The sequence below is a fragment of the Euwallacea fornicatus genome, chromosome 35, assembly GCF_040115645.1.
Source record: "Euwallacea fornicatus isolate EFF26 chromosome 35, ASM4011564v1, whole genome shotgun sequence".
NCBI lineage: Eukaryota > Metazoa > Arthropoda > Insecta > Coleoptera > Curculionidae > Euwallacea > Euwallacea fornicatus.
In genome coordinates, this window is record NC_089575.1 from 935,058 (window position 1) to 962,654 (window position 27,597).

The following is a 27,597-nucleotide window of genomic DNA, read 5'->3' on the forward strand; positions in this document are numbered from 1 at the left end:
TTGTGCGTTCATACAGTAATTGGTTGGGTGGGTTGTGTACGGGTTTTCGGGGTGTCTTAGTTTTGTGATTAGTCTTAGTGCAATCTGTTCTGTAGTCTGTATGTGTTTGCTTGTTTTTTCCGTTGCATTTGCCCTCAGTACGTGCCCGTAGTCCAATAGTGGTCTGCATATGGTTTTGCCAAAACTTATATTTACTGAGACATCGCACTTTGACGCGCTAATGAGCAACCCCGTATATATAAACCCTTATTTTTCAATCTCGTTGTAATTTATATGAAATTTTATGCGCATATTTTGTAAAAATTTCACGCTTTTTCGAGCGCATATTTCAAAATTTGTTATGCCTATAAATCGGCACTTCAGTTCTAACGATTTTATAAATTATTTTCGCCTCACACGATTCTTAAATCATTTTGAGGAGGTGAAATATTCACTGACGACTTTTCACACGGGGTTACGTGCATCGCCGTAAACGGGAAAAACCGTACATAACGAAAATATGCGTCGCCAGTCACCTTAAAGGTGTTTTTGAGGAATTTATCATGTCTCCTCCCGGTCGTTCATAAAATAATAGACATTTATTAAGGTTGGAGCCCATATGGCCCGGGAAGCAATTAACGTATGAAAACCTTTCCTCGTGGGTTTCCAGGTTAGAGCTTTTGCCGTGGTGAAACCCCCTCGCAGGTCTAAAAAGATTTCCATCGCATTAAGAGCTTGAAAGGCGTAATAGGCTCAAAAAGATACTCTCCCTCCCAATAGAGCTCCCCGACTTCAAGTGACGGGTTTGGCAAAAGTCTTTAAATAAAAGATCAATGGCTTGTCCTCCATTTGGAGATATATTTTGGTAATTTTCACATCGGAAAGCCGCACTCTTTTAGTTGAGTCGTAATCAATTATACTCAGTGTTAAATGTTTTATATTCTATTAATAGGCATAAGGAAATATATTTCATAATCAACCTAATAGCACCTATATAGTAAACATTTATATGATCTTATTATATTCGTTTTAATTGATGGGTACGATAACGGTCAGAGTGACCTGCAAACACACTAATAGTTTGTTCTATTTTCTGGTTCAAGGCAATGGAAAATATCATAAAAGTTTAATTATTATCGCTGAACTATTCATACAATCAACATTAATTACTAAAATTCTTTCGAGCTTTATTATTACATTTTTTTGATTTTTTTTTTTTAATTTTTTTTTTATTTCTGAAGTTGCTCTATCAAGTCCGATCATTAGTGAAACATTTATTATGCATTAATTAAACATTCCAGGAATTTGGCTCCCATTTAATCGCTCTTGATACAATATCAGCGACTGAAATTGGAAATTTAAAGAACGGCTTAATGAACAATTTCAAAATTATAATTAACGTTTCTTTCCCTCGTTGTTTGCTTTGGCCTTTATTACTTCTCTTTCCTCTGAAATGGTTTAATTCCAAGAAGGTAGTAAAGGTCGGGCCCGTTTTAATAAGATTTCATTGCAATGCAGTAGGAAGATTTGTGTGTGAAAGAGTAAGCAATGATAAGAGATAATTGATCATTTGTATTTCCTCAACGTGCAAGCACAGGCTGTATCTCACAAGCTATGAATGGCAGTAGCCCTAAATACAAATTTTGTTAAGGAACGTTATCACAAGAACACTTTAAGAACGCTTTCGTTATTGCCGTGTTGGTAGTTTCACTCGAAATCAGTGACATTAAATACTAAATAATTGAAAGGGAGCCCCTCTGCACCTGAGACAATTTTTGTATCTCTGCGGGCCCGGACGTCTTGAAGTGGGACCAAGCACAAATGCAAAGTCATGTTTTTGTAGATTTACTAGATGCCCAACTAAGTTTCCGGGTTTTTTGATCAATGGAAAATGGAAAATTTTAAGAGAAACGCAAAAAATGATTTATTCAAAATATCGTCCCTCTCCGTCTACACATTTTCGCCATATCTCTGGCAACACATAAACACTCCGACGATAAAACGGCCCGTCTTTGGACCGAAACCATTCGTCCAGCCAATTTTGCACTTCCTCGAAATTGTCCAAATGTAACCACCCTGCCAAGCCATGGCCCATCGATCGGAACAAGTGAAAATCTGAGGGGGACAGGTCTGGCGAATATGGCGGGTGCCGATTCCATTTCAGCGTTTTGCTGGGCGTCCTGGATGAGGGAAGTGCAACGGCTTGGAGCGTTGCCGTGCTGCAATATCATTCGTTTGCGTCTCGTGTTCCATTATTGCCGTTTTTCCATTCAGACTGATTAGTTGCTGTCGCTAGCGATGCCGATTGACAGTTTCTCCCGGTTTCAGCAGCTCATGGACACGATTCCTTTTTGGTCCCACCAAACGCAGCGCACTGTCTTCTCTCCGAAGAGCTTTGGCTCGTGCTTTCACCTGCTTCGCCAGGTGAAAGCCACGATTTTTTGCGTTTAGAGTTCTCAAAATACATCCATCTCTTATCTCCAGTAACGATTCGGTGCAGAAAGCTCTTTCTTTCATGTCGTAAAAGCAAAATTTCGGAAGTGGTTCTCCGATTTTCCATCTGTCTCTCAATCAACTCGTGCAGCACCCATTTTCCCTCTTTTTGAATTTTTCCCGTAGCACGCAAACGTTCGGAAATACCTTGGCGAGTCATGTTTAATGCCTCCGCAAGTCGATCTTGTGTTTGCGTATCGTCTTCATCCAATAACTCTTGCAGATCGGCGTCTTCAATTGATTTTGGTCTTCCGGAGCGTTTCTTGTCCTCGATGTCGAAGTCGCCACTTCTGAAGCGCTTAAACCAATTTTCACAAGCAGTTTTCGATGGTGCATGTTGATCGTAGGCCTCCTCAAGCAAATGACGTGCTTCAGCTGCATTTTCTTTGTCAAATTAAAGCAAAGACTCTCGCAAATGTTGTTCATTTGGCACAAAACTAGACATTTTCGTTATAAGAAAAAAATACTTTGCGTTGCGATACATGTTGACATTCCAACTGGTTATTGATGACAACTGTCTAAGCCATGAACAAAACACAGTTTCCGCTATTATGTCGGTTGCACGTGTCGTTAGCGCCATCTATGTGTGAACACCGGAAACTTAGTTGTGCATTTAGTAAATTTTAAATAAACTATAATAAATTTATTTTGTTGTTATTTGGTGACACGTTAAGACGAATTTTGAAAAAATATACAATTGCTGTGAAAGTCGCGAATAACGACGTCGGTTACTCCCACAAGTCGCACATAGCGACGGAAATTCGAACCCTTGGCTGGATTTGTATTTACTCTCTTGCAAAAAAGTCGCTTTTAATGCCCGCAAAAACGGCATTTTTGGCCGGTTACTAGCCAGATATAACGACACTAGTCATATTATAGTAATTGTGGTATAAGGTTAAAGTCTATGGAAGAGTGACTGACATTTTTTTAAAAAACACTGCCTTTAGTGACTTAATCAACTAATCTCAGAAAATTTTAAAAAATATTTATATACACTGGCGAGCATAAAATTGGGGTCACTTCGAAATTTTCAAATATAAATGTATTGAAGGAGAAGTGATATTTTTCGCTGGCATACCGGCATTGCTTCATGAAATTTCGGATCATTGGGAAAATGTTTACGGTTCTGCATGGTTCTACCATGAAAAAAAAAGATTGATAAAAGACCTTTAATATCTATGCATCCTCTTTATCAGTTCCATTCAATTGTTGTTCACTTTAGGCGAATTGGTTAAAGGTGTTCTCTTTAACTTCAAGTTGCGCCAACAGTAGAAAGGCAAAAAGAGGGGGAAATACGCGATATTAATGTCATTATGAGTTGAGCACAAAATTGTGTTCAAAAATGTTACAGTGCTTGGGTAATGGACACCCTGTACAATACATCGGTTATTTGGGTACAGGATCGTGTTTTTTTTACCATTTACCCTTAACAAGGTTAAAGAACCTCAGAATCGATAAAGGCTATCCTTTTTTATTTTTTTGGAAGTTAGGAAGGCAAAAATTTCGAAAATACTAAAGTGACCCGAATTTTATGCTCGCCAGTATACATATATATGAACATGCTAGACACTTATACATATGTATGGTCGTGGGTTTTCTGCGATTGGTATGTACAGTTGTTAATACACCACTTTTTTTTTATAAGTTTCGATCTTTTTTGGCGGAATTTCTAGTTGAGTGCCGGCAGTGCCGACTTCGTATTGTAATTACTATAAATATTCAAAAAATCGATTTCTTTGAACCATTTACCTATAGCAAGCAACGAAAACTGCGACAAAGGAGTTTGTTCATTTAACCCATAGAATCTGAGTTTTTTATGTGTCGATATTTTCATTAATATTTCGTGTCGATAAATGGCTCAGACAAATAAAGTTTTTTAGAAGAGTGCACAAAGAATAGGAAGCATCGGGAAAATTCCTCAATTATGAACGAGGACTGTATAAATTAGTAGCTGTGCTCATTGTACTTATTCAACTTATTTGCATTATTGTAATTTTGTTGTGTTCTAAAAAATAACTTCGAGAGAAAGCAAAGTTTTCCAGACTTGAAGCAAACGAAAGCAATAAAACCATTGCAAATGAGTTGTACTTATCGGATTCGACTCTTTCCATAATTTGGAAGAACCGAGAAAATGTCAAGAATGTTTTTAATGAAAATTTGTTCTAAAGAAGAAACTTAAGTTATCCAATCATGAGGATATTGATCAGGTGTTATTTTAACTAGTTTAAAAAGGAAAAAAGTAAAGGATCAGCAATCACTGGTCCAATACTGCAGGCAAAAGCGGAGCAATTCGCCTAAATAATTAATAAACGTCCGGAACATAAATGCTCAGAAAGTTAGATTAAATGCTTCCGGCAAAGACATAACAGTTTATATGGAAAAATTAGTGACAAATTTGCTGCGTATCAGTTGCAGTGACAGAAAAATGACTTAAATTTGCGCGGGAGAAAGGAATTCGGAAAAATTGCCAGAATTACGAGATTTTTAACGCAGTTGAAACAGGTCTCTCCTACAAACTGACCCTGCTGAAAATATTCAAATTTGAAGGAGAGAAGTGCAGAGGTGGAAAAATGTCGCAGGAAAAAGTTACTTTTTTTGTTTCAATCAATATAAAAGAATCAGAAAAATGTAATTTGATTACTGATGGAAAATCACAGAACCCTCGCTGTTTTAAGAATGTTAAATCGTTACCTGTGTCCGAGACATCTAATTAAAAAAACTGGATACATCAGACGTCAGAGAGAATTTATTAACATTTTGGAAGGCTGGAACACTGAATTAATAAAAAAAAAAAGAAAAAATCTTGTTTTTAGAAGACAATTGTCCAGCGCATCCAAAAATGTCAAATTAAGAGGATATCCACGTTCAATATCTCCCACCAAATACTGCATTGCAGCCGGTTGACCAGAGTATCATAAAATCATTGAAAGTTCATTTTTGGAAACTTCAGCTAATGAATATTAAAATATAATATAATAATGCTATTAATCTTTCGGATGCAATATCAATGATTTCTAAAGCACGGAACAGGGTACCACCCCAAACAATCACGAGTTGCTTTAGACGTGCAGGTTTGCACCTAGCTCCAGGAGCTGAGGACCTACAAGAGGGAGACAATCTCCCTTTAGCTGAGGTGGCCAGAAGGATAGATCATGATTTTGGAAAAGACGATGATGTGCCTCTTGCTGTGATGAGAGACAACCTTGTATTGTTAGATGAATTTGATTGTTTGATTGATTGATTAGTTGAACGTTGATTTTCACGTGGGAACAAATGGTGCTTTATCTGACAAAGAAATTGGAAACGAAGTGCTCACCATTCAAGTAGTCCAAGGTAAAAGTGAGGACGACTCTGAGGATGATGAAGATTTTAAGCCACCGTCAATTGTAGAACTTCTACAAACTGTGAAGACCCCGAACAGTTTTGCGCTATGCGGTGATTCCAGCGACAAACTGCTTCTGAATGAAATCAGTTCCGCAGAGGAAAAAACTGAATTAATTTATTTTATCTCGCGTTGCAAAAACAAACACAATTTATTGAATATTTAAATAACTAATGCGTTTTTACCATAAATACGTAAACACAAATACCTTAGAAGTCATATTAAATTATTTACGTTTTATTATTTATTTATTTATTCAAATTTTTGCCTCTATAATTAGAGCCGGGCTATCGACCTTTAGGCCTCTCCCTCCTTGAAGATATTTATAAGGGCATTTATATACAATAAATTGAATTATTTAGCTTATTCATGAAAATGTTCAAATAGGGGTTGTCTTGGGGAATCGGGATTGTGTCGTCATTCTGGTTATGCAGAGAGGGTCCAATGCGATGCAGCTATGAGGATTGCTTTTCCATTTTTCCCGTATTTGTGTCACTCTTTCTGTTATCTCTATCATGTTGGTGTGTTCATAAAGTGTTTGATCAGAAGAGTTGTGTGACGGGTTGTTTAACCTTTGTAATTACTTCTAGTGCGATTTACTCTGTAATTTGTACGTACTGTTTTGTCTTTTTTTTTTTTCATTTGCTCTCAGTATATGCCCGCAATTCAATAGGGGTCTGCAGATTGCTCTATATTATTATTTAGTTGCGGTTTTTATACCCTTGTTTTATATGTCAGCGATCGAAAGTGTTTTTCTCTTCTAGTGATTCATGTTCTGGTTATTCTTAAAAGTTTTTACTGAAATTTAGTTTGGGGCCGATCGTTAATCCTAGGTATTCGATGTCCTTTGGTTCGGTAATGTGGCCATCGGCTCTTACTGTAAGAGAGCCCGTTTTGACTTTGTGACTGAAAAGCAAAACTTAGATTTCATTACCGCCAGGTGTTAATCTCCATGTGCAGAACCGTAATATTGCTTTGTCCGTTAGCTCCTGAAGCCTTTTCGCAGCCTTGTCCGTCCTGTTGTCCCGTGCGAGTGCTGCGTCGTCGGCACATTTTGATGTGCATTTCATCCCGATCCGCGTCTTCCTATTTATCTGTTATAGTTTGGAAGTTGTCAAATAAATTTTTGTGTTTTTTTTTTAGATTCTTCAATCATAAAAAAACAAGGCTCGATAAAACTACGGCCGGATATAACGACCCTTTTCACTCGGGCCCCTCGCCGTCTCTATATTCGACTTTAACTGTATTTTGAAGTATAAAAAATGAATACATAGAATCTATTCTGGCGTGTTTACCTTGAACCGCAAGTGGCAGTTCGGAGATAAATATTTTATTTTGACCCAAACAATTTTTTACTCGAAAATATCTCTATGCGATAAAAGTTTTTAAGCAAACAATAATCGTAGACGTTTAACGCAAATATTAAATTATTTCTATGGAAAAATCGGTCGCGGCGAGTCCGGCCCATGAAGACGAAATTTCGGGACAGCAAATTTCTCAAAATTTAAATGTGACTCCAAGTTGAGTGCAAAATATTACTAAATTGGACGAAAAAGACGGTAAAACGAAAAAAAAGCTGAAAAAAGGACGCATTACGAAAATTACCGAAAGGGATTATCGCGTTCTAGGATGTACGAGTATTATTGAAAAAAACGGGCATGTTTCGTCAAGGAGTTCAGTTCAGAATGGTCCGAAGCTACCGCAAAAACCATATCTAAACATACTTGCTTATGCCATGTAAAGAAACTGGAATACGGTTTTTATAAGGTAAATATTATTTTAACACAACGTGACTTGTTACTTAAATCAATGCTTATATTTTTAAAGGCCAAACAAAAACTATTATTAACTCAAAAACAAATTAAAAGAAGATTGCGTTGGGTTAAAAACCGAATAAATCGGACTCTAGACCAATGGTATTCGATTATATGGAGTGATGGATCAAAGTTTGAGCCACAGCGGATCAGAAAATCTCCAGCCTTTTTTTTTTAATATGTGGAAACAGGGAACACCTATCATCATGTGTTGCATAATATAAAGCACATTTAAGCGAAACAAATCATGAATAACAAACACTTTTATTTTAAGTTCAAACATAATGATAATGGAAAAAGAAACTGTAGGATAATGGTTGCTATCTTCGTATCATCCCGCGTCACTCAGTGATGAACATGTATGTTAGAAGGAATATTTCCTTTTTTAAAAAAAAAAAAAAAACAAATTTAAGCCAGACTTCTTTATTCAACCACAATTGGAAATAGAATGCCTCTTGCGAGGAGTCAGAGTCACTTTCCTGTCTTTGTTTTTCTTCAAAAAACCCACTACACCATCCACATTCTTCCCACGCTTACATCCCTTAGTCATTCCTTTTCACACCCCATATGATAAAACAGACCCTCTTTACCTTTTAGGGCAACGATCTACTTTAACTAGTGCAAGTTTAGTCCATCTCCAAGGGGACACTCATAGGTGTCCGTGACATACCACATGTGCCCAAGAATGAGACTTAACACCACCCTTGTAAGATAGCAGATTTATTGCTCTTGCCTTAAATGAATTAATAACCAACCCCGTATCACTTCCTTTATGAAAGCTCACATGTACATATGTGGACTATGTCACATGTAGTGAAGTAAAAATCCCCTGTTGGTGATGGTTTCCATTTGTTTACGTTGACAACTACCAGGTATACCGGTATGAAGTGAGCGTCAGGATATACCAGGTATAACGGTATGAAGTGAACGATAGGATATAAATATACAGGATATAAATGTCTCGATATAGGGCATTTGTTGTAAACAAACCTTTTTATTTGTTTGCTTGGGTGTTGTGCAAACTGACAAACTCATTTAGTACAAATCAAGTCCTTGAACAAATAACAATAAATTATTTCATTGGGCCAAAAATGTCGAATTTTGTACCACAAAATGATGATTTGCGGAAAGCATTCATGTTTTGCTTTCATTTGAAGAAAAGTGCTGCAGAGTCGCATCGAATGCTTGTCGAGGCATGTGGTGATTATGCTTTATCAGAAGCAACATGCAAAAGATGGTTTCAACGATTCAGAAATAACAATTTTGATGATCAAAATGAAGAACGTGGTAGACCACCATAAAAGTTTGAAGACGCCGAACTGCGATCAATAATGGATGAAGATGACACTTTCAGTCAAAAGCAAATGGCAGAAATGTTAAATGTTGCACAATGAACAATTTCTGATCGTTTAAAAGCTACGGGAAAGATCCAAAAGTGTGGAAAATGGGTGCTGCATGAATTGAATGAAAGACAGATGGAGAACCGAAAAAACATCTGTGAAATTTTGCTTCAAAGGACGAAAGAAGATCAGTTTTGCATCGAATTGTTACTGAAGATGAAAAATGGATTTACTTTCAAAATCCTAAACGGAAAAAATCATGGGTTGATTCGGGTCAACCATCGACACCCTCTGCAAAACCTGATCGATTCGGCAAGAAGGCAATGCTGTGTGTTTGGTGGGATCGGAAAGGTATGGTGCACCACGAGCTTTTAAAAATCTGGTGAAACCGCTAATACTATCCGCTACCTACAACAATTCATTAATTTAAACAATGCTTTGATCGAAAAACGATCGGAATGGGCCAGAAGACACGGGAAGGTAATTTTGCTCCATGACAACGCACCTGCACACAAAACAACACCGGTTCAGGATACCATCAAAACACTTGGCTGGGAGCTGCTACCCCATCCGCCGTATTCACCAGACTTGGCTCCTTCGGACAACCATTTGTCTTCATCGATGGGACGCGCATTGGCTGAGACAGCACTTCGATTCCTACGAAGAAGTAGAAAGTTGGGTGTCTGATTGGTTTGATGCCAAAGAGGCACATTTCTATTGGCGTGGTATCCATGAATTGCCAGGAAGGTGGTCAAAATGCGTAGAAAGCAATGGTCAATATTTTTCAATAATTTTTTTTCTTTTCTTGTTAAAATTGGTGTTCTATTTTCACAAAATAGCGCTCGTTTCATACCGGTAGACCTGGTATAACAAGGAATAACAAGTTGTGACAATAATTATTCCCGAAGGGTCTTTGGCTCTCGTGTCTGAGTCTTCTGCTCTCTCTTTTTCATATCACCGTTGCCTACCTCCCTGGTCCTTGGTCGGCTGCGTAACATGTGCCGCTCACACGTTTTCCATTCTGTGTCCACTTCTACAAGGCACAAATTTGCCCATGTGATTTTGTGTGGACAAAGGGTATTCTTTCCCCTTTGCCATAACTCACAGCGGGAGGTGGACAATGATTGACTACATCCCGAGAGATCAGAACAGAAACATCTAAATTTCAACTCAAAAAAGTATTTGCACAGTATGTTAATAAAACGGTTAAATTAAATTGAGGTGAAAATAGACAGTTTCCAATATTTCGTATTCACCTCTTCTGCATCAATGGGCGTGGTCTTTGGGCGTGGAATTAACAAGAGTGTGTACGTAATCTGGTGCCATAGTTGACCATTCTTCGCCTAATGCTTTTCTTAAATCTTCTTTGTTGGAAATGTGCCGTTTCCGAATTTGCACATCCAAAGGATTCCATAAATTCTCAATAGGGTTAACATCCGGTGACTGCGGTGGAGTTAAAAGTCTATGGGGAACATTGTACAACAACCGCTCTTGTGTTAACTTGGCCGAATGCTTCGGATCATTGTCTTGTTGGAAATTAAAAGGATGTTCCATGTTTAATTCTACGGCACTTTGGATCAAATTGTCCCGCAACGTGTCCATGTAACTTCTGGCTGTCATTGTACCCTCAATAAAGGCACGATTTCCTACCCCATTGCATGCCGTACATCCCCAAGCTGAGACGTTTCCTCCGCCATGCTTGACCGTTGGTTTCAAATTTTTCGTTTGAAGTCCTGTCTTAGGCTTTCTCCATACAAAACGTTTACCATCAGACCCAAAAAGGCAAAATTCACTTTCATCAGGGAAAATTAGGTTTTTCCACCACTCTAAAGGTTTATGGTATCAATATACGCTTTAGCAAACTCCAAACGTTTTTGGCGATTCTTCTCCGAAATAAATTGGTTTTTTCGTGCTGCTCTGCCGTAGACATTTGCTGAATGAAGAATATTTCTGATGGTTCGAGGATGGACAGTCTTTCCGGTTGTCGATGCAACATCAGATGCCAAAGTTTGAGCACTAATAAATGGGTTCTTCTGAGCTTCATTAATAATCATTTGTTTTTCTCGTCCATTCAGTATTTGTGGTCTTCCAGAACGGGACTTGTCTTTGACAGTTCCTGTGTGCTGATATTTTTTAACGATATAACGCACTGCTGAGAATGTCAAATTAGTAATATTTGCTATTGCTCTATAGCTTTTGCCACGAACCATGTAAAACAACTATCTTAAAACGTTTCGATAGCTCTGTTTCACCCCTTTTCGGACTCATATTTGCACTGAGGATTTTAAGCTGACCAAGTAGGTCTAATAATACGATTTTGATAAGGAAATAGTTCATGCTGAAGCAGATAATAAACAAATTCCCTTCTGCAAAAACCATTTTATTGCCCAGTATGAAGATGTGCAAATACTCACTTGAGGCAAAATATTCACTTTTTCCTTTACAGTATTGTGTACATTCAAACGAAACGAGAAATTCTGTTAAATCGTGCTTAATCTACTTCAGCATAATGCTATAAAACATTAGAAATCAAGATGTGTGCTTTCAAATATTTCAAAAAGTATTGGCGTGCAAGTACTTTTTTGACCCACTGTATATGTGGGTGATCCACGAAACAGAATTATCCAGCATCCTGGAGGAGAACACCTCGACGATTGTCTCAGAAAAATAGTTAAGTTTGCGGCATCAGTGGTGGCCTGGGATGGTATGTCGTCTCGAGGTATTGGATGTCTTCGCTTCATTGATGGTGCAGTAAATGCTAACAAGTGCCAAAGCATTTTGGAGCATGAATTGTTGCCGTCAATTGAACAGTTGCAAACGTCGGAGTGAAATTTTACATTTCAAGAAGATGGGTGTCACACAACAAAAATGACTAAAACTTGGTTTCGAAACCATAATAGACCATTGTTGGACTGGCCTTCTCGCAGGCCAGACCTGAGTCCAATTGAAACACTCTGGCACGGCATGCTAAACGCTTTACGGACTGCTCCTGTCGGACCTTTGCCAGAATTAAATAGGAAATCAAGAGAAATGTGGAAGAGTTTTACACGAGAATGTTGCCAAAATCTTGAAGAAATCACGTCGCATTAATGCAATTTTCAAACAAAAATGGAAGTTTCGCTCTATGGAGGGCAATAAATTCGGTTAAATTTAAATATGGTTCAAGTTGAGTACGCTAGAATATTTTTTATAATTAAAAATAATCGTATATTTTGTTAAAATTAGCCGTAACGTATTACCAAATAATAACAAAATAAATTGTACTTGGTTCTGTTTCGCTATTTATTGCAGTTTGTTCAATATTGAAATCAAAAAAGCCATTTTTGTATTTTATGTTTAGTCCAACTTCAATACGTCTAGATTCGTATATTTATTGCCCAATTCGTAACCGTTCTCAGTTTTGTCATAATAAATTCTCTAGTAAAGTCTGAACTCTGAAATAAACAATTTTTTCAGGAGATTGTAAAACTGAAACTATTCGCGTCGGATCAAAACTACTTATTGAAAGATATAAATTTTTGTTAAAAAAATTAAAATACGAATATGTTTCCATGGAAACAACTGAACGCGAGTGACGAAGGAAATCATTTGTTCACGTCAACAAATTGAGTTATAAGTTGCTAAACAATTTAAATTAAAATTAATAATTTCAGTGACTTGAATACAAACGAGTGAGATTTGAACTTTGAGAACTGCGTAAAGGAAGGAAAGGAGAAGAAGGAAACTAACAGATAGGTTAAAGCACATAATTATGGACCTTGAAAGAAGAAACGCGAAATTGTCATTTTATGCTGAGCAAATGACTGAAGATCTTGCAAGATGTAAAGAAAATACAGGGTGTTTCAAAACTATAAGATCAAACCTCTGGGGAGGGTCCCGTGCCTCAATAAAAGACACCTAACTCTAAGAACCCGTGCCCGCAAATGTCTCCCCAAGGCGCTGAGGCCTTATGATGCTTTAAGACAACTATATGCGAAAATATGTTTTATCGAGTTATATTACATTTTATTTTAATTTGTTTATACAAAACAACACTACACAAATTGGTCAAAATGTCGTCCTTGGACTTGAATGAACCTGTTGAGAATTTTTGCGAAATGTTTATCTTAGCGAAGACTCATAACACAAGTTTTTGCCCCTTAGTTTGACACATTGACTCGTTAATTTCGCAAATTGATAAAAAATTACAAAGTGATTGACCTCTACGAAGAACTACACCGATCAGGAACTGGCAGATATGTATTCGGCATATGGAGCAACAATTTGCAACGCAAAAGCTGTTGCACAGCTTCATTAAGAACGCTATTTCGCAAAGCAACATCCTGGGTACAAAAACATTATTGCAATTCATCGACCATTTACTGGTGGACCATGGTGGTGCAGAAGAAAACAGTAAGAACGATCCGTTTTGTGGAAGAGGTTCTTCACCGAATTGCAGATGAGTCTTCGGCTAGCACTCGTCAAGTTGCAGAGGATAACACATGAGCAACAACTTTATCCATACTATTTAGAAAAAGCATAAGGTTTGCCTCCAACCGATTATCAACTAAAAGTTCAGTTTTGGCACTGGCAGGCATTTGCAAAAAGACCTCCTGCTGGAACTTCTTGAAGACGTCACGTTAAACGGTCTACAGTAACTGTGGCTGCAACATTATGGTACGCCTGCACACTTTTCTGCAGAAGTGCGTCAGTTCGGACGAAATTGGATCAGGTGGATCATTGGTCCAGTACCGCGGCCCCCTGAGTCTCCCGATCTAACACTTTCAGATTTCTTTCTGCGGGCGCCTGTAAACTATCAGGTTTGTGAAACGCAAGTGGAAAGAGGGTAAGTCCTGATAGCGCGCGAATCACTGCGGCAATTGAAGTCGATCAAAATATTAACCAAATTCGAGGAAATCATGTAGGTCGTTTAAACAGGCGCATTCAAGTACAAGGGCGACATTTTTAGCAATTACTGTAGTGTCATTTGGTGTAAATGGTTTACAACGAAATGTACTAAAACTCGACAAAAACATTTACGCGTGTAACTGTCTTAAAGCATCATATGGCCGTAGCGCTTTGGGGAGGCACTTGCGAACACGAATTCTTGTACTAAGATGTCTTCCATTGTTGCACTGAAAAATCCCTAGAAGGTTGATCCTAAAGTTCTGAAACATCTTATACAGGGTGTCCAACGAATGTGGGCCACTAGCCATATCTTGAAAACTATGACTAGGAAGAAGTTGAACTTGGGCATCCTACTAAAGTAGAGATGATCTATTGATTAAAAATATTTTCATGAAAATACCACTTCCGGTTATGTCAACTCGCTTATTTTAAATGGAACACCCTATATATCATAATAAATTTCGGTTCTGTGGAACATTATGAATATTTTTCGTGTATAGTGTTCTATATCTATATCTAAATCCAAACGTTTTCATTTTATTAAAAAAAAAAACAATTTTCAATGTTCAGTACTTAACAATTTATTTTAAGTAACGTTTGAAGTTACTAGGTGGCGCAACAATCGTCAACAATAGGCTCCTTTCTTCTGTAAGATGCTTTGACAGGTCCTCTCGTTTTGAAGTGATCTATTATGCGTTTGAGGAGTTTTCGTGGTGGCTTCTGTTTTTCTGGATATCGAATACCAAATTTATTGCTCGTTCTGGTTAGTACTTTGATACATTCGCCATAAATAATAAATTTATTGAGACAATATTCGTTTGAATAATTTACGAGCGCCGCCATACTTAAATTCTGGCGAGCAGCGCCACCTAGTGACTCTAGACGTTACTTAAAATGAATTGTTAAGTACTGAACATTGAAAAGTATTTTTTTTTTTAATGAAAACGGTTAGATTTAGATATAGACTATTGATTTGAAAGTAGTACTTATTTCTGATGTTACATATGTATTCGCTGTAAAAATAGGGGGTTCCCATTTAAAAAATTTGAATTTTTTACAATTCTTGAATGATAATTTTGGACTCTCTTTTTGAACACGATGCATAAAAAACTTGATTTAACTCACTGATCCAAGGACTGTAAAGCATTTTGCACAATAGTGCAGTACTTCACTGCAAAACACTTAGCCATTTTCCAATTATTAGAAAATACATTCATGGCTGAAACTCTAATTTTTTTTTGAAAATTTTATATATCTCGGAAACCGTAAAAATTAGGTATAGAACACTATACTCGCAGAATATTCATAACGTTCCACAGAATCGAAATTTCTTGTAATATATAGGGTGTTCGATTTAAAATAGGCGAGTCGACATTCATTTCCGGTATAACCGGAAGTGGTATTTTTATTAAAATATTTTTATCAACGGATCACCTCCACTTTAGCATGTTTCAACTTTTCCCTAGTCATAGTTTGCAAGATACGGACAGTGGCCCATATTCGTTGGACACCCTGTATAGACGCACTAGGCGCTGAATTAGTCAGAACAATGAAAAAAAAAGATGTTCTCTAAAGGATGAGAAAGACGATTTGAAGAAACCGTCAATGGTTTAATGGACAATCATCTGAGAATTGATCTAAGTAATAAACACTTCCTTCCGTTGCAGGTCTCAGGCTGCGTCAAACGACGTCATTCGAACGTTGCAAAGAACACCCAATATATCATAAAGAGCATTATTACAAAACTTGTTTGAGAAGCATACAAGAACAGCAAGAAAGACAGAAAAGATTCCAGATACATGGCAATAAATTTAATAAAGCAGACAACTTCCTGCTTCAATATTTGATCAGTCTCTGTATCTCTGCCCTTTTAGATCATATCAGTCTCGTGGAGCTAACCAGATATACGGGGTGTTAGGGAAATGACTTTCGTAAATTTAACCGTTAGGATGATATAAACTCTCATAGATTCGATGTAATTCCTGATTGCTCTTATATAAGATTTTGGTCAAACACCCGATCCAGTTATCTCTTTTTTTTTTTTTTTTTTTAAGTTTTCTTCGGCTTTTCAAGCGTTTAAAAGGTAAACTTGGTCTTTAGAAATCGTAAATTGGAATTATCAAAGTTGAACGGGAACAATTGCGAACGGAATTAATTAAAATTTTGTTAAAGTAATTAGTCACTTCAATTTCTCCCCACAGTGTTGTTTTTGACGATAAAACGAAGAGTCCTATTCGAGTTTTAATCATAATTTAAAGGGCCCATTCGAGGCCAAACCGGGCAGAGTTGAAAAAGCACAGGAAATAATAAGAATTTAGTAGTTTTATTGAGGCCAATTCGTTCGTCCTCCTTTCTGGAGGAAAACTTTAAGGCAATTTTTCTCTGTTATTATGTGCCAGCTTTGAACGACATTTGAACGTACCAAATTAAAAAGTATAAAAATCGCCTTACATACCTGTATTTAGGCCCTAAAGCCCTGAAACATTATTTAAAAAGTCACCGACTGCGAGATAAAATAAACGGGTTGCGCGGCATTGTTTCCCTGCCTTTAGCAGAAATTTGTGTGTAATCGAAAGGTCTGTTTTCTCCTTTTTGTCCAATGAATGGGACGGGACGAGGTGTAATCGGCCGGTGTGCATCACACCGTGAAATTGGTTTTTGTTGCTGTTGGAATATAAGTAACGTGTTCAAAACTAGGCGTAGATACCATACTGATAAATTTTAACCCAAAACAAAAAATCGTAGAAAATAACGCAGTTTGATGGGACAAAAAAAAAATCTACAACGAAGCGGGAGGAATATGGATGAAAAGTCAACAATCCAGTGCGACAATGGAGGCCCGAAGTGATTTCTTGTTTGGCGAGACTTACTGCCGTAGCATTTTGCATCGTTTGATACTGAGTAAGATTTACATTTACTCCTCCAATTATCGCTTTCAAAATGGTGATAGAATAATTGGCAAAGCAATTTAAAATAATTAACTTCGTCAATTACAAAAATAATTCGCTTTGCCAATTACGTTACGGCCGAGTCGAGACGTTTTGATTCCGGCTTTTTTCGTGTTTAACTTAAGAACCCCACGGGGGAAGGGACCATAACTCCAAGAACGCCATAAAGTCGCGTTTTGAAAACGCCTAAAGAGGGCGGCTTAATGGCAACTGCAAATTTCTAATTTTCCCGCATTTAACTGCGCTACAAAGTGCTCAAATTCGCGTATCAAATTTCGGCAAAAACTGATGTTCGAAAGCCACTTATCATTACGGCTCTTGGAATTAAAATGCTCCCCATCTCTGCTTAACGATAGCAATTTATTAGAGAAACAGGACTGATTGCGAACAGCGAACTGTTTTCAGTTAACTTTGTCGATTTAGTCAAATTTTGCATTCATTTTTAAAGCCGGCTTAATTGCTGGCGATTCGGGATTTATGCGGAACCGTCACGATGACGAATCAATAGCGAAGACTTTCAATTAGACGAAAGAGAAGCGAAATATGAGGGGAGCGAAGTCGTCATCTGGTTAGATAATTTCCTGGAGAATGCGAAATCCCCAAATTCCAAGAGTTCGCGCCAGATCCGGCAACGTCGCTCGGAGCGCCCGTAAATATCTGATTCTCGCGGCAGCGACAGGAAGAAACAAAGGCTAATGTCCCGTTGCCATGTCGTTAATTTAATTCGCAGATTAAAGTTCCACAGCGGCATTTCCAAGTGGAATTTTCATGTATCCAAACCGAACTGCCACAAAAATGGTTTTTGGCGGGTTGCTGAAGACGAAGCTGTATTCGAACTGTCGCATAATCGTCTCGGTTATGTTTGCGTTTAGGTGAAAGTTCACCTTTATTCGGAGTTCAACTTTCAACCTCGAAAATTGAAAACACAACTCACCTGAGTGCAAATTACCATAAAGCCACCCTTTCCATATAATATGGTATGGAAAACCCATGCTTTGGGGAGCATATTTACATTTTAAAAGAGCCCATGCAGACTTTTACAAAGTTTTGGTCGGCCTGTTTTGTATGCTCTCTAATTTGGTTCGCTTGTGCCCGGCTAGGGCTTGAAAAATGTCCTTTCTGAGGGAAAACCTACAGTGCGTCTCACGCGAGAGGAAAATAACGCAGCCTGTTGGATTTCCGGTAAAAATCAATCGTGTCCAAAATTCAACAGTCTTTATGTCCTCTTCTAATTCACTAACTGGACGAGTCAAGTTTGTTGGATTTATGACTGTTAAGACTTAGTGAACCAAGTCTTGATGTCTTCATCGAGCAAGTTAAAACCCCAAGTTGCGCCCCTGCACATCTTACATTTGTTGCCTCCCAGATGTCGCTATCCGTTAGTTTTCCTAAGAAATGGTTTATGGTTCAAATTCCTAATCTTTTGTACTTTGGCTAAGAACTCAAGTTATAAATGTGCATCGGAGGTGATTCTTGGGTACTGGAACTCCCCACAATTACCTTTGGCAGTGGTCGTAATTGGGGGTGCCATCACGTCCCATTCGGGACAACTGCAATAACAGGGTCACGGGATAATCTGCCCATTGGCCGTCAGGCCTGGCGAAATGGATATTCCTCGGGTGAAATGCGCTCCGACTAAGAGTACGCCTATGCCTGCTGACCATCAGCTTCCAGTACTTAAGAGCTGGGAAGTATCATTATCTTCTTTCCTATCACGATTGTCACTCATCAGTTGAAGGCGGATCGATACATCGCCAATTCACGATCATAACTCATACTCTTCGTCGGATCGCGATCGTTCAATTCAAAATTTCTGCAACTAAGTCTTAGTCATAGTCACGTGTTGCAAGTCACTTAATAAACCGTGTTAATGTTTAAAGGGTTGCCCTAATTCCAAGACTTTCGGGAGATCCCACGTGTTTACCTTGCTAAGCAGGTATCTAGTCCGTCCTGGACTCTGGGGTGTTCCATCTGTTGGTCCTTTTTTAATTGTGAAAGAAAACGCACTTTTTAAGAGGAAAAATCAAAATATTTTATTGAAAGTTGCAGGTTGTTCTTTGCCATTTTATGTATGGAACACGACATCGCACATATGACCACCACGGCTCCGTTTACAGGACATCGTCCGAACATCAAAATTTTCAATGACTTTTTGCAGAATTAACGGGTCTATGGCCGTAATTTCGGTTCGAATACTGCGCTCGAGATCTTGAACTGTTTGGGGAGCATTGGCATACACTTTACTTGTCAGAAAACCCCATGGGAAGAAGTCCAATGGAGTCAAATCGCGCGATCTCGGGGGCCAATCGACGTCCGAATTTCGCGAAATAATGCGATCCGGAAATTTTTCATGCAATAAGTGGATTGTTCGGCGAGATGTGTGCGCTGTTGCTCCGTCCCGCTGGAACCCAAGATCAGTGGCACCAATCCGATCAATTTCTGGCCATCAAAATTCCGATATCGTGCCACGATAACAATCTCCGTTGACAGTTACGGCTTTTTCTTCGCGATTTTCAAAAAAAAAACTCCGCCAGACCATAGGCCACACCACAGAGTCACTTTTTCGGCATGCATAGGCTGTTGATGATATTCATGAGGATTTTCAGCTCCTCATAACCTACAGTTTTGTTTATTAACGTGGCCAGAAAGATAAAAATGTGCTTCGTCGGAAAAGATGATTTTTGCTGAAAATCCATCGATTCTTTCCAGCGTCCAATTAACAAAAACGCGCCGCTGTAAGTGGTCAGCTGGCTTTAATTCTTGCGTTAATTGAATTTTGTATGGATGCAAATGAGGATCAACATGCAAAATTCGCCATAATGTTGTTGGCCTGAGGCCTAATTCTTGGGGTTGATGGTTGATCACGAACACTTTCACTCACTGTGGCCACAACATCTCGACTACGAACTGGACGAACATGTTGGTATGCTCTGCGGCCCTCCACTGAACCAGTTTCTTCAAAATTAGCAACAATTTCTCCAATAGCACGTTCAGTTGGACGAACCGAAACTTTCACGTAATTTGCGAAAAGTATTTTTTTTGAACGACCATTTTCGTAATAAATTTTGATAACTAAAATGCGTTGTTGCGTTGTAAGCGAAACCACATCTGCAAATGGCATACTTTTGACAGTTCACATCTGTCATGGATATGAAAGTTTGTGAATCTGGCATACCTAAAATTGATAGTTCAAAAAAGGACCACCAGATGGAACACCTTTGAGAAGTGCAACGTCGGCACTTTGACAAGTACTACAAGTAGTGCTCGCGTGTAAGCGCTCTCGTACAACAATTCGCGGGTGGCATCTCCAACCTCCAGGGAAGGAGCCCCTGCATATCGCTCAACAACGACTCTTTCTGCATTGTCCAGGAAGAAGTGTAAAATAAGACATTTTACCCCCTTTTAGCTGCTTGAAAGTGGATTTTTTCTTTTATGAAAACCACATGGTTGAGGTGATAAATCTAAGGGTGCCTGCAGTATGGGTCCCTAATTGTAGAGTGGTGGCAAACTGGCTAGTCTTCGGTACAGTTAGTCCTCAAGGAACTTTGTTAGCGACGACACGGGCGTGCCTCCTGGCTGCAGTCAACTAAAGCAGAATTGGAGTATCCTGAGCGAGACGATTTCCAAACTCCACGTCCAATACAGCCCAACCTGGGGACGGCACGGAAAACGTTTGTTTTTGCAATTTAAGTTTTTCCCCGAATTTTTCGAAAATAATTCGAGTAATTCATGGATAATTACGAACTTATTGGAATTGTCCATTAAGCGTCAATTGTGACGATTTTATTTCAAATAATTAACTCTCCTCCAATTTGCATCGGCGCTATTAGTTTCATATAAAGTCAATTAAATTTGAACATAATGAAAGAGTGATTCCTCGTTGCGGCGTATTAATTTACCAAAATCACGTTCGAAAGTGCCGAAAATGTTTCTTCGAAAATTCTCATAATATTGACGGAAATTTGCAAATATTTAAGAGCGCTCGGGTTCAATGGCGGAGCAACTTTATTATCCCTCGCATTGTTTTACCTGTTTTATTAGCGGAAAAAATATTGGTTTTACTACATCCACCGTCAAACACCTGTTTAAACTGTTATTAACATTAATGATTTCGAAAGCACTGGCTTGAGACAATCCACTAACTCATTCCCACATTTTGATTTCCAGTTTTATGGAGTGCAAGCTACATGCTTTGTTTCTTTATTTTTTCCTTTTGTTTTGCGGTTGAGGTTTTAGTTCCTCTTTTCTCACAAGTCATCGGAATCTGCGAGCATAAACGCAAAGCTATTCTAAAAATTTCCGGTTTGTTTGGCTTATTGTATTCTCAGTCTTTGGTTCTTTTGTTGCTTTTTTTCCCCCGTTGTTCGTTTTGAAATATCGACTAACCAGTGAATATAATTCTTCGCGCCACGGCTGCATTGTTTACGAGATATCTATTACATCAGTCCCGTGATGTCAGCTAGACAAATAATTAATTAGTTTGCGACTCTCGGTTTAGCTCCCTTTGTGGATATCTATGCCACAAAATACAAACGAAGTCATTTGGTTTCGTAGTTCTCACTTTTGTTTTTCTTCCAGATTGACCAAACCCATATGGATGTCAAATAAACAATGAATTTTGGCCCCCACTCGAACCAATCATCCGTTAACCTAAAGTGTAGTGAACTCCCTCCAGATGTGGCGACTTCCTGCGGTACTAACTCCACTCAGATATTCGAATGCCCATCAAACTCCTCAAACCTCCACGATTACTACTGCGAATTAAACTACTTCTGGGCCGACCACACAAGGTACCTGTGCACTGGATGTAGCTTCAACGACACCAAAGACCTGTTCGTGTACTTCCTGAGTGACACCCTTCGGAATTTTATAGTGCGTTCTCCGAATCTGGACTGTGACTTGAGTAATGCTAGTGGTGAAGTTTACTGGAGGTGCAACTCCACCCAAACAGACGCGTTTTGGACCAAACTCCATTACGACTGGAGTTTCCTTTTTGTAGTTGTTTTCATAATAGCGGGAGGTGTGGGGAATATTTTAGTTTGTTTAGCAGTGCTCTTGGATCGGAGATTGCAAAATGTGACAAATTACTTCCTCCTAAGTTTGGCAATTGCAGATTTGCTGGTGAGCCTCTTCGTGATGCCTCTGGGAGCAATACCTGGGTTTCTAGGTGAGTAATGAAGAGGTTACAAATAGTGACCTTAATCAATGCTAATAGCGAGCCCCTTGCGGGACAATTCGGCACAATTGCATTTCATCGCAGACGGTTAAGCCTAATCCCTTGACAGGCCAGTAATAATTGCCTTAAAATTTAAAGTAAATTACTGTTTTCCTGATGATATTATAAGTCATGTTCTCACGGACACTTTTATGTTTATCTAAATTCGTGAAAAAGGAACGATTTTTCGAATTTCAACGAAAAATCATCACATTTTCTTCACAAAAGTGAATGCAAATATGTTTGCGTGTTGGTTCGTAGTTAGATCCATCTATCGGGTTTCAAATGAATCATTCAAAGGGGGTTGCGTCACCACCATCTAGCGGAATGCGTCGCCGCCATCTAGCGGAATGCGTCTATAACCGATTCTTTTTCATACAATATTAAGGCTTTTTGAATAGTTTTTGCTGTGTTTTCTTGGTTAAATCAATCGACAGGTCACAAATTAGTGATTCAAGGATGCTAATTAAAGTATATTTATTTCATCAGGGTACTTCCTTGCCTATGAGTTCAATTGTTAAGATAAATTCATAGCGCATAAAGTACATTTAAATTATCATTCATTTCTTGCACTGGAACGGACAATTTCTAACGATCTGACATTAAACTCATCGTTGGGAACAATTTTTATTGCTTATTTAACTTAAATTTACTTTAGACGAGAGTTGACCAAGATCCCGAACCACCCTTAAAAGGAAAATATTCCCTATTTTTGACTATTTTAATACGACTTACAGAGATATTTTTCACGATTTTTCAGCTATCCACGAACATCTATCAAAGAGAAAATTTTTTTGGAATTTTTGACTACATACTTCCACTAGTAGCAATGGTAGTAGTGTTTCACGATTTTAGAGGTATCGTTGTGGATTTTCACTTATTAAAATTTCTATAAAAATAAAAGTATAGTTGTAAACTATTAGAATTGATAACTAACGTCAATTGCCTCGTTTCTGGTAAACATTTTCATAGTGTTCAACTATCACAGACTTGTCGAAGTGGTCTCCAGGATTTTTGATAAAAGAAAGTTGAGAATTATCAGAATTTTTAACCCCAAAAATTGCCTCTTAAAGGAGCCGGAACCCCTTAAAGGGACAATCCTGAAGATTTTTTGCAAAAACTTGAAGTTTTTTTGCAATATTTTCAAAACGGTTTGCGCCGAATAGAGTAATTTCGGCACACTTCACTAAGCTGGAATGGTCAAACTCTTTTGTGATAATAATTGCAGCTTTATGTCGATGACATCACATAGTGGTCTCCTGCGTAAATGTTGCCCTAACTTTTCTGTTTGTGACATTTCTTAATTTTCGAAATTAAATGACTAATTTGCAAATATTTTTAAGTCAAGAAGTTCCTCGCATTTCGTCTCGTCAGAACCATTTTCCCGAAAAATTGGTTTTTATGAATCGATGCACGATTGCATGCACATCGAAATTCATCTTAATAGATATAGTAAGCGTTCTTGCAATAGAAATATTTTTCTAATAGCCAGCAATAACGAGAGGAATATTATTGAGAATTTGTCCCTTATTCGTGGCAAATTGTTGAAAACGGCCTACGTTAATCTCAATGCACCCTCTAATAGTTTTCCTAATAGATTTCGATGTCTATGCAGTCGTGCATCGACTCATAAAGAGCCATTTTTCTGGAAAACGGTCTTTCCAAAAGAAACGAAGTAGGGAGACCTTTTTTACTTAAAAATTATTGCAACTCGGTAATTTCGTTATAAAAATTGGGAAATATCGCAAACAAAAAAGTTGGGGCAATATTTACGTAGGAGACTTCCCTCTAGTTGACGCGCCTGACTAAAATCTGCAATTATTAAAACGGGAAAGTTTTCCCATTTCAACTTATTGAAGCATACCAAATTTCATAATTTTAGCGCAAACCGTTTCGAACATATCGCCAAAAAACACCCTCAGAGTTCTCCCCTTAAGGGGTTCTCTGAATTGCTGATGCCGATGATAATTGCCCCTTCCCAAAGCTATTTTACAAGCGTATGCTTACGAGAGATTTTTTTATTATTTTAATCTGCAGAATCACCTTCCAACGTTATTTCCGGACACCCTGTATATCGCAACGTTCTTCGCCAGTAATCGTATTTGGCAGTTCGTTTATCTGTGATTTCAGTCTTGAGTTATTAAACAAACCCACGGGGAAGTTCTTATAAACTTAGATCGAAGCATTTGCTGAAGTTAGTCATTTATCGGCATTATTTCCAAGTAATCGTAAAAGAGAAACGTTTGCTTGAGCAATTCTGATAAAAATAAATTTTATGATTATGTAATTTGGCGTTATTGGCTACGTATTTGCATTTCTATCTTCATAAAACTCCTCTTAAGAGCGCTTAAATTGTAGAACTTGTAACATTTGACATGGAAAAGGGGCAAATCTAGGAATAAGGGAGACCCCCGATAAAGCACCGGCCTTTACGACTATACACACAGGGCGAACTTTTTAAAAATGTAAATGGCAATATCCTGAAAATTATGCCTCCAATGGGAAAATCCAAAGACGCGTCTATTATAATATGATAGAGGAAGATGATTAAAATTATGATGAGCTCACCACCCTCTACCTAATGCAGCCCAGCCAGCCAGTCATTTTTTTATAGCAGGAGCATGGCTGTGACATTATGACGGATAGCATTTGCAATAAGCTTTTTGATGGTGCCAAAGTTTCTGAAATTCCGCCGTCAAATGTATCCGATAATGCCTAAAATGCAAAATCCATGAGTAAGACACGTAGGAGTAGAACTAAATGGTTTTCGGTCGGCAGTGAGCAATGGAACTGACAATTAATTTAAACTTTTATTGCAATTTAATCTAAGCGTAAGATTTGCCGCTTAATATTAATAATCTTTTATAATAGCTGTTCGTCATTTTCCAGTGAAGCATACAAACGATACTCACATCCTTGACGCCCATTGCGGGAAGTTTCTGTAGGAATTGCACGACACTCAGTAATAGTTCGCTGTTTCAACTTTTCAGTTGTTTCTGGTTGGGTTTCGAGCAATACAGATTCCAAGTGTTCCCACAAAAATAAATCCAAGGGCGTTAGATCGGGAGACCGGGGGGGCCAATCCATCGTTCCTCTCCTTCCAATCAATTTTACGTTAATTATTATTCAACCATCGCCTAACGGGTGAAACAAGTTATGCCAGACCACCATCCTGTCGAAATCCTAGTAAATTTTGGTCCAGTATAATTAGTTACTTTCGTCCCGCTGATTCTCTAGTTCATAGATTAGACTGGTTTACAGAATATCCGTTGTCTGGAACGTTTGAACTGTTGCTGGTTGCTAATAATATGCTCAATGCAAAAATTCAAAATGAATTTTTTTTTTTCAGATCTCCTTTTCGATTTTAAGGTAATTAAAGTTAAAGAAAGAAATAACAAGTTTTTAACGAAGAAAATATTTTATTAAAGTAGTATCAATTGTTAGCTTTTATGAAGCTGCGTCTTAAAGCTTTCTGTTACGTTTACTGTTAGAGAAATAACGCATCAGAGACCAGCAATAGTCGGACACCGTGCGCGAATCCCAAAAACCGTGGGAACACTCCTCAATGACGCGTAAATCTTCATGCGTACGTCCTCCTTGCTCTCCACTCAGATCACCTAAGTTCTCACGAAAGGTGCAAAGACGACTATGAAGAAAGTGAATTTTTATACTCATACTACGTCCCATATTTTTTTAATAGTAGCAGCACACCTTGTACTAGTTGGAGGCAATTATCTGATTTTCCATTACCCAAAAAACGTTGCATCACTAAAAGCCTTCCAAGCACTTGATTCAAATCCGGTCATCGACTCTGTGAAGCGAATTTCGTGAATTGTCTGATTTGAGGACCATCAAAAATACCTACTTTTAACTTTTCCATTGTAAGCTGACGAAATTTTCGGCAAATGCATGGGAGACGGGTTCCATTTTCATTAAGACCTTTGACAAACTGTTTCATGATGTCCAGTTTCATGTGTAACGGTCGATATTGTCCACCAACGGATTGTGAATCGCACTGTCATTACCAGATATCACGTATTCTCTCATAGGTCAGTTTCTTATCACCCAATGATCAACTTTGGGTCTGCTACCTCAGAGACGTTGAAACATGGGAACTTGGTGCGCCCTCTTTGCCGACCAAGAAGATTGTCAACCATTTTCAAATCAAAACACAAATAGCCCATTCATGTTCATGATACTTCAATTTTTTCAAAATTAATGAAACGTTACAATATTCCTCTTTCAATTTCGCGCTGTGCACAATAGGGATCCCGGGGTATTTATTTCCATTATGTGATAAAATGCATTTAAAGCCCCGTTTTGAACTGTCAATAAACAAATGCCATTCACTTGGTTCATATTCCGGAAAATCCATTTTTATTGATAAACTCTTGATATCTAAACAGAACACAATTTTACCATCTTGGTCGCAAAAACAGCGTAAGTCTTTCTCTCGTTCTCTATAGAAAGTCATTGTTGCATTTGATGCAAGAAAGTGTTTTTCTTTAACCGTGATGCCAGCAACTCCGATGATTTAGATCTCTTACTGGATCATCTAACTCATTTTGTGTGGAGAGTTGAGGTTTTTCCCCTGATGAACTTTCAAAATCAGCATCAGGTTCTGCTGATGCAGGATCCACGTTTTCTTGTATTTCACGTTCAGACGCGTTTTCGGTAACTGGAACTGGAGGAGTTGGAGCTCCAATCGAATCTTCTTACGGGACGTTGCACAGATGCAGCATTTGGGTACCCCCGTTTAGTTCGATTTCTACTGTTCATACCTTCAATATCTACGCTACAAAAATAGCAACTGTGAAGATGCTGATGATGAGAAGATTTTTTGGTTTTTGTCCAATAATCGGGAAACCAAATTTAAACGCACTCGCGTTTCCACTTTTCCATAACCTCAAGCATCCAATGCACGATGTGCTAACGCAATCAGGAGTCCAGGGTTGATCATTTCTGTCCAGCGTCAAGCCAAATATGGTGAACAGGCATTTTTAACGCACGTGGTGATAGTTTTTCCAGAATTTTTAAACACATGTTCACCACGTACAGTTGTGGGCATAATTATGGCAAAAGGTTAAAAAATTGACATAGTTTAGCCATAACGGCCTAAATTGAAAACATCTTTCTAGAATATGTTTAATATATGACTGTTGATGTTCTAAATGCACGAAAACCAAAAACACTTCGTATAGAAAAACATAAACAAACATTCCTTTAGCGCTGAACAAAAATAGAACAACTTCGGGAATTTGATGTATTGAATTGATCCGGGGGACACTTGAAAGAATATTTGCTCAGGTTAGTAGATTTATTTTGCGATTTTCATCATGGGTCGCGGCAAAACAGTTTCCTTAGAACTTAGAAAAATTATAAATCAACGCCATGAAAATGGAGAAAAGCAAATTGATATCGCGAAGAGTTTGTGCTTGAATAAATCAATTGTGACGCGAATTTTTAGAAAATTTAAACAAACGGGGGATGTGGCAGCTTCAAAATATTCAGGGTGCGCAAGGAAAACAACCCCACACCC

The 27,597-nt window shown here is 38.2% G+C and overlaps 1 protein-coding gene across 4 annotated transcripts in view; it reads left to right on the plus strand.

Annotated features, from left to right (window-relative positions):
* The window catches only part of LOC136348839 (5-hydroxytryptamine receptor 2B-like), a 127,761-nt gene that overhangs the window by 10,290 nt on the left and 89,874 nt on the right, over positions 1 to 27,597 (plus strand). For all 4 annotated transcript variants that reach the window (XM_066299992.1, XM_066299991.1, XM_066299994.1 and 1 more), the window contains exon 2: positions 21,422 to 22,010. In XM_066299992.1, the coding sequence (XP_066156089.1) occupies positions 21,455 to 22,010 (556 nt within the window). In that variant the 5' untranslated portion in view covers positions 21,422 to 21,454. The remainder of the gene's footprint in view (positions 1 to 21,421; positions 22,011 to 27,597) is intronic.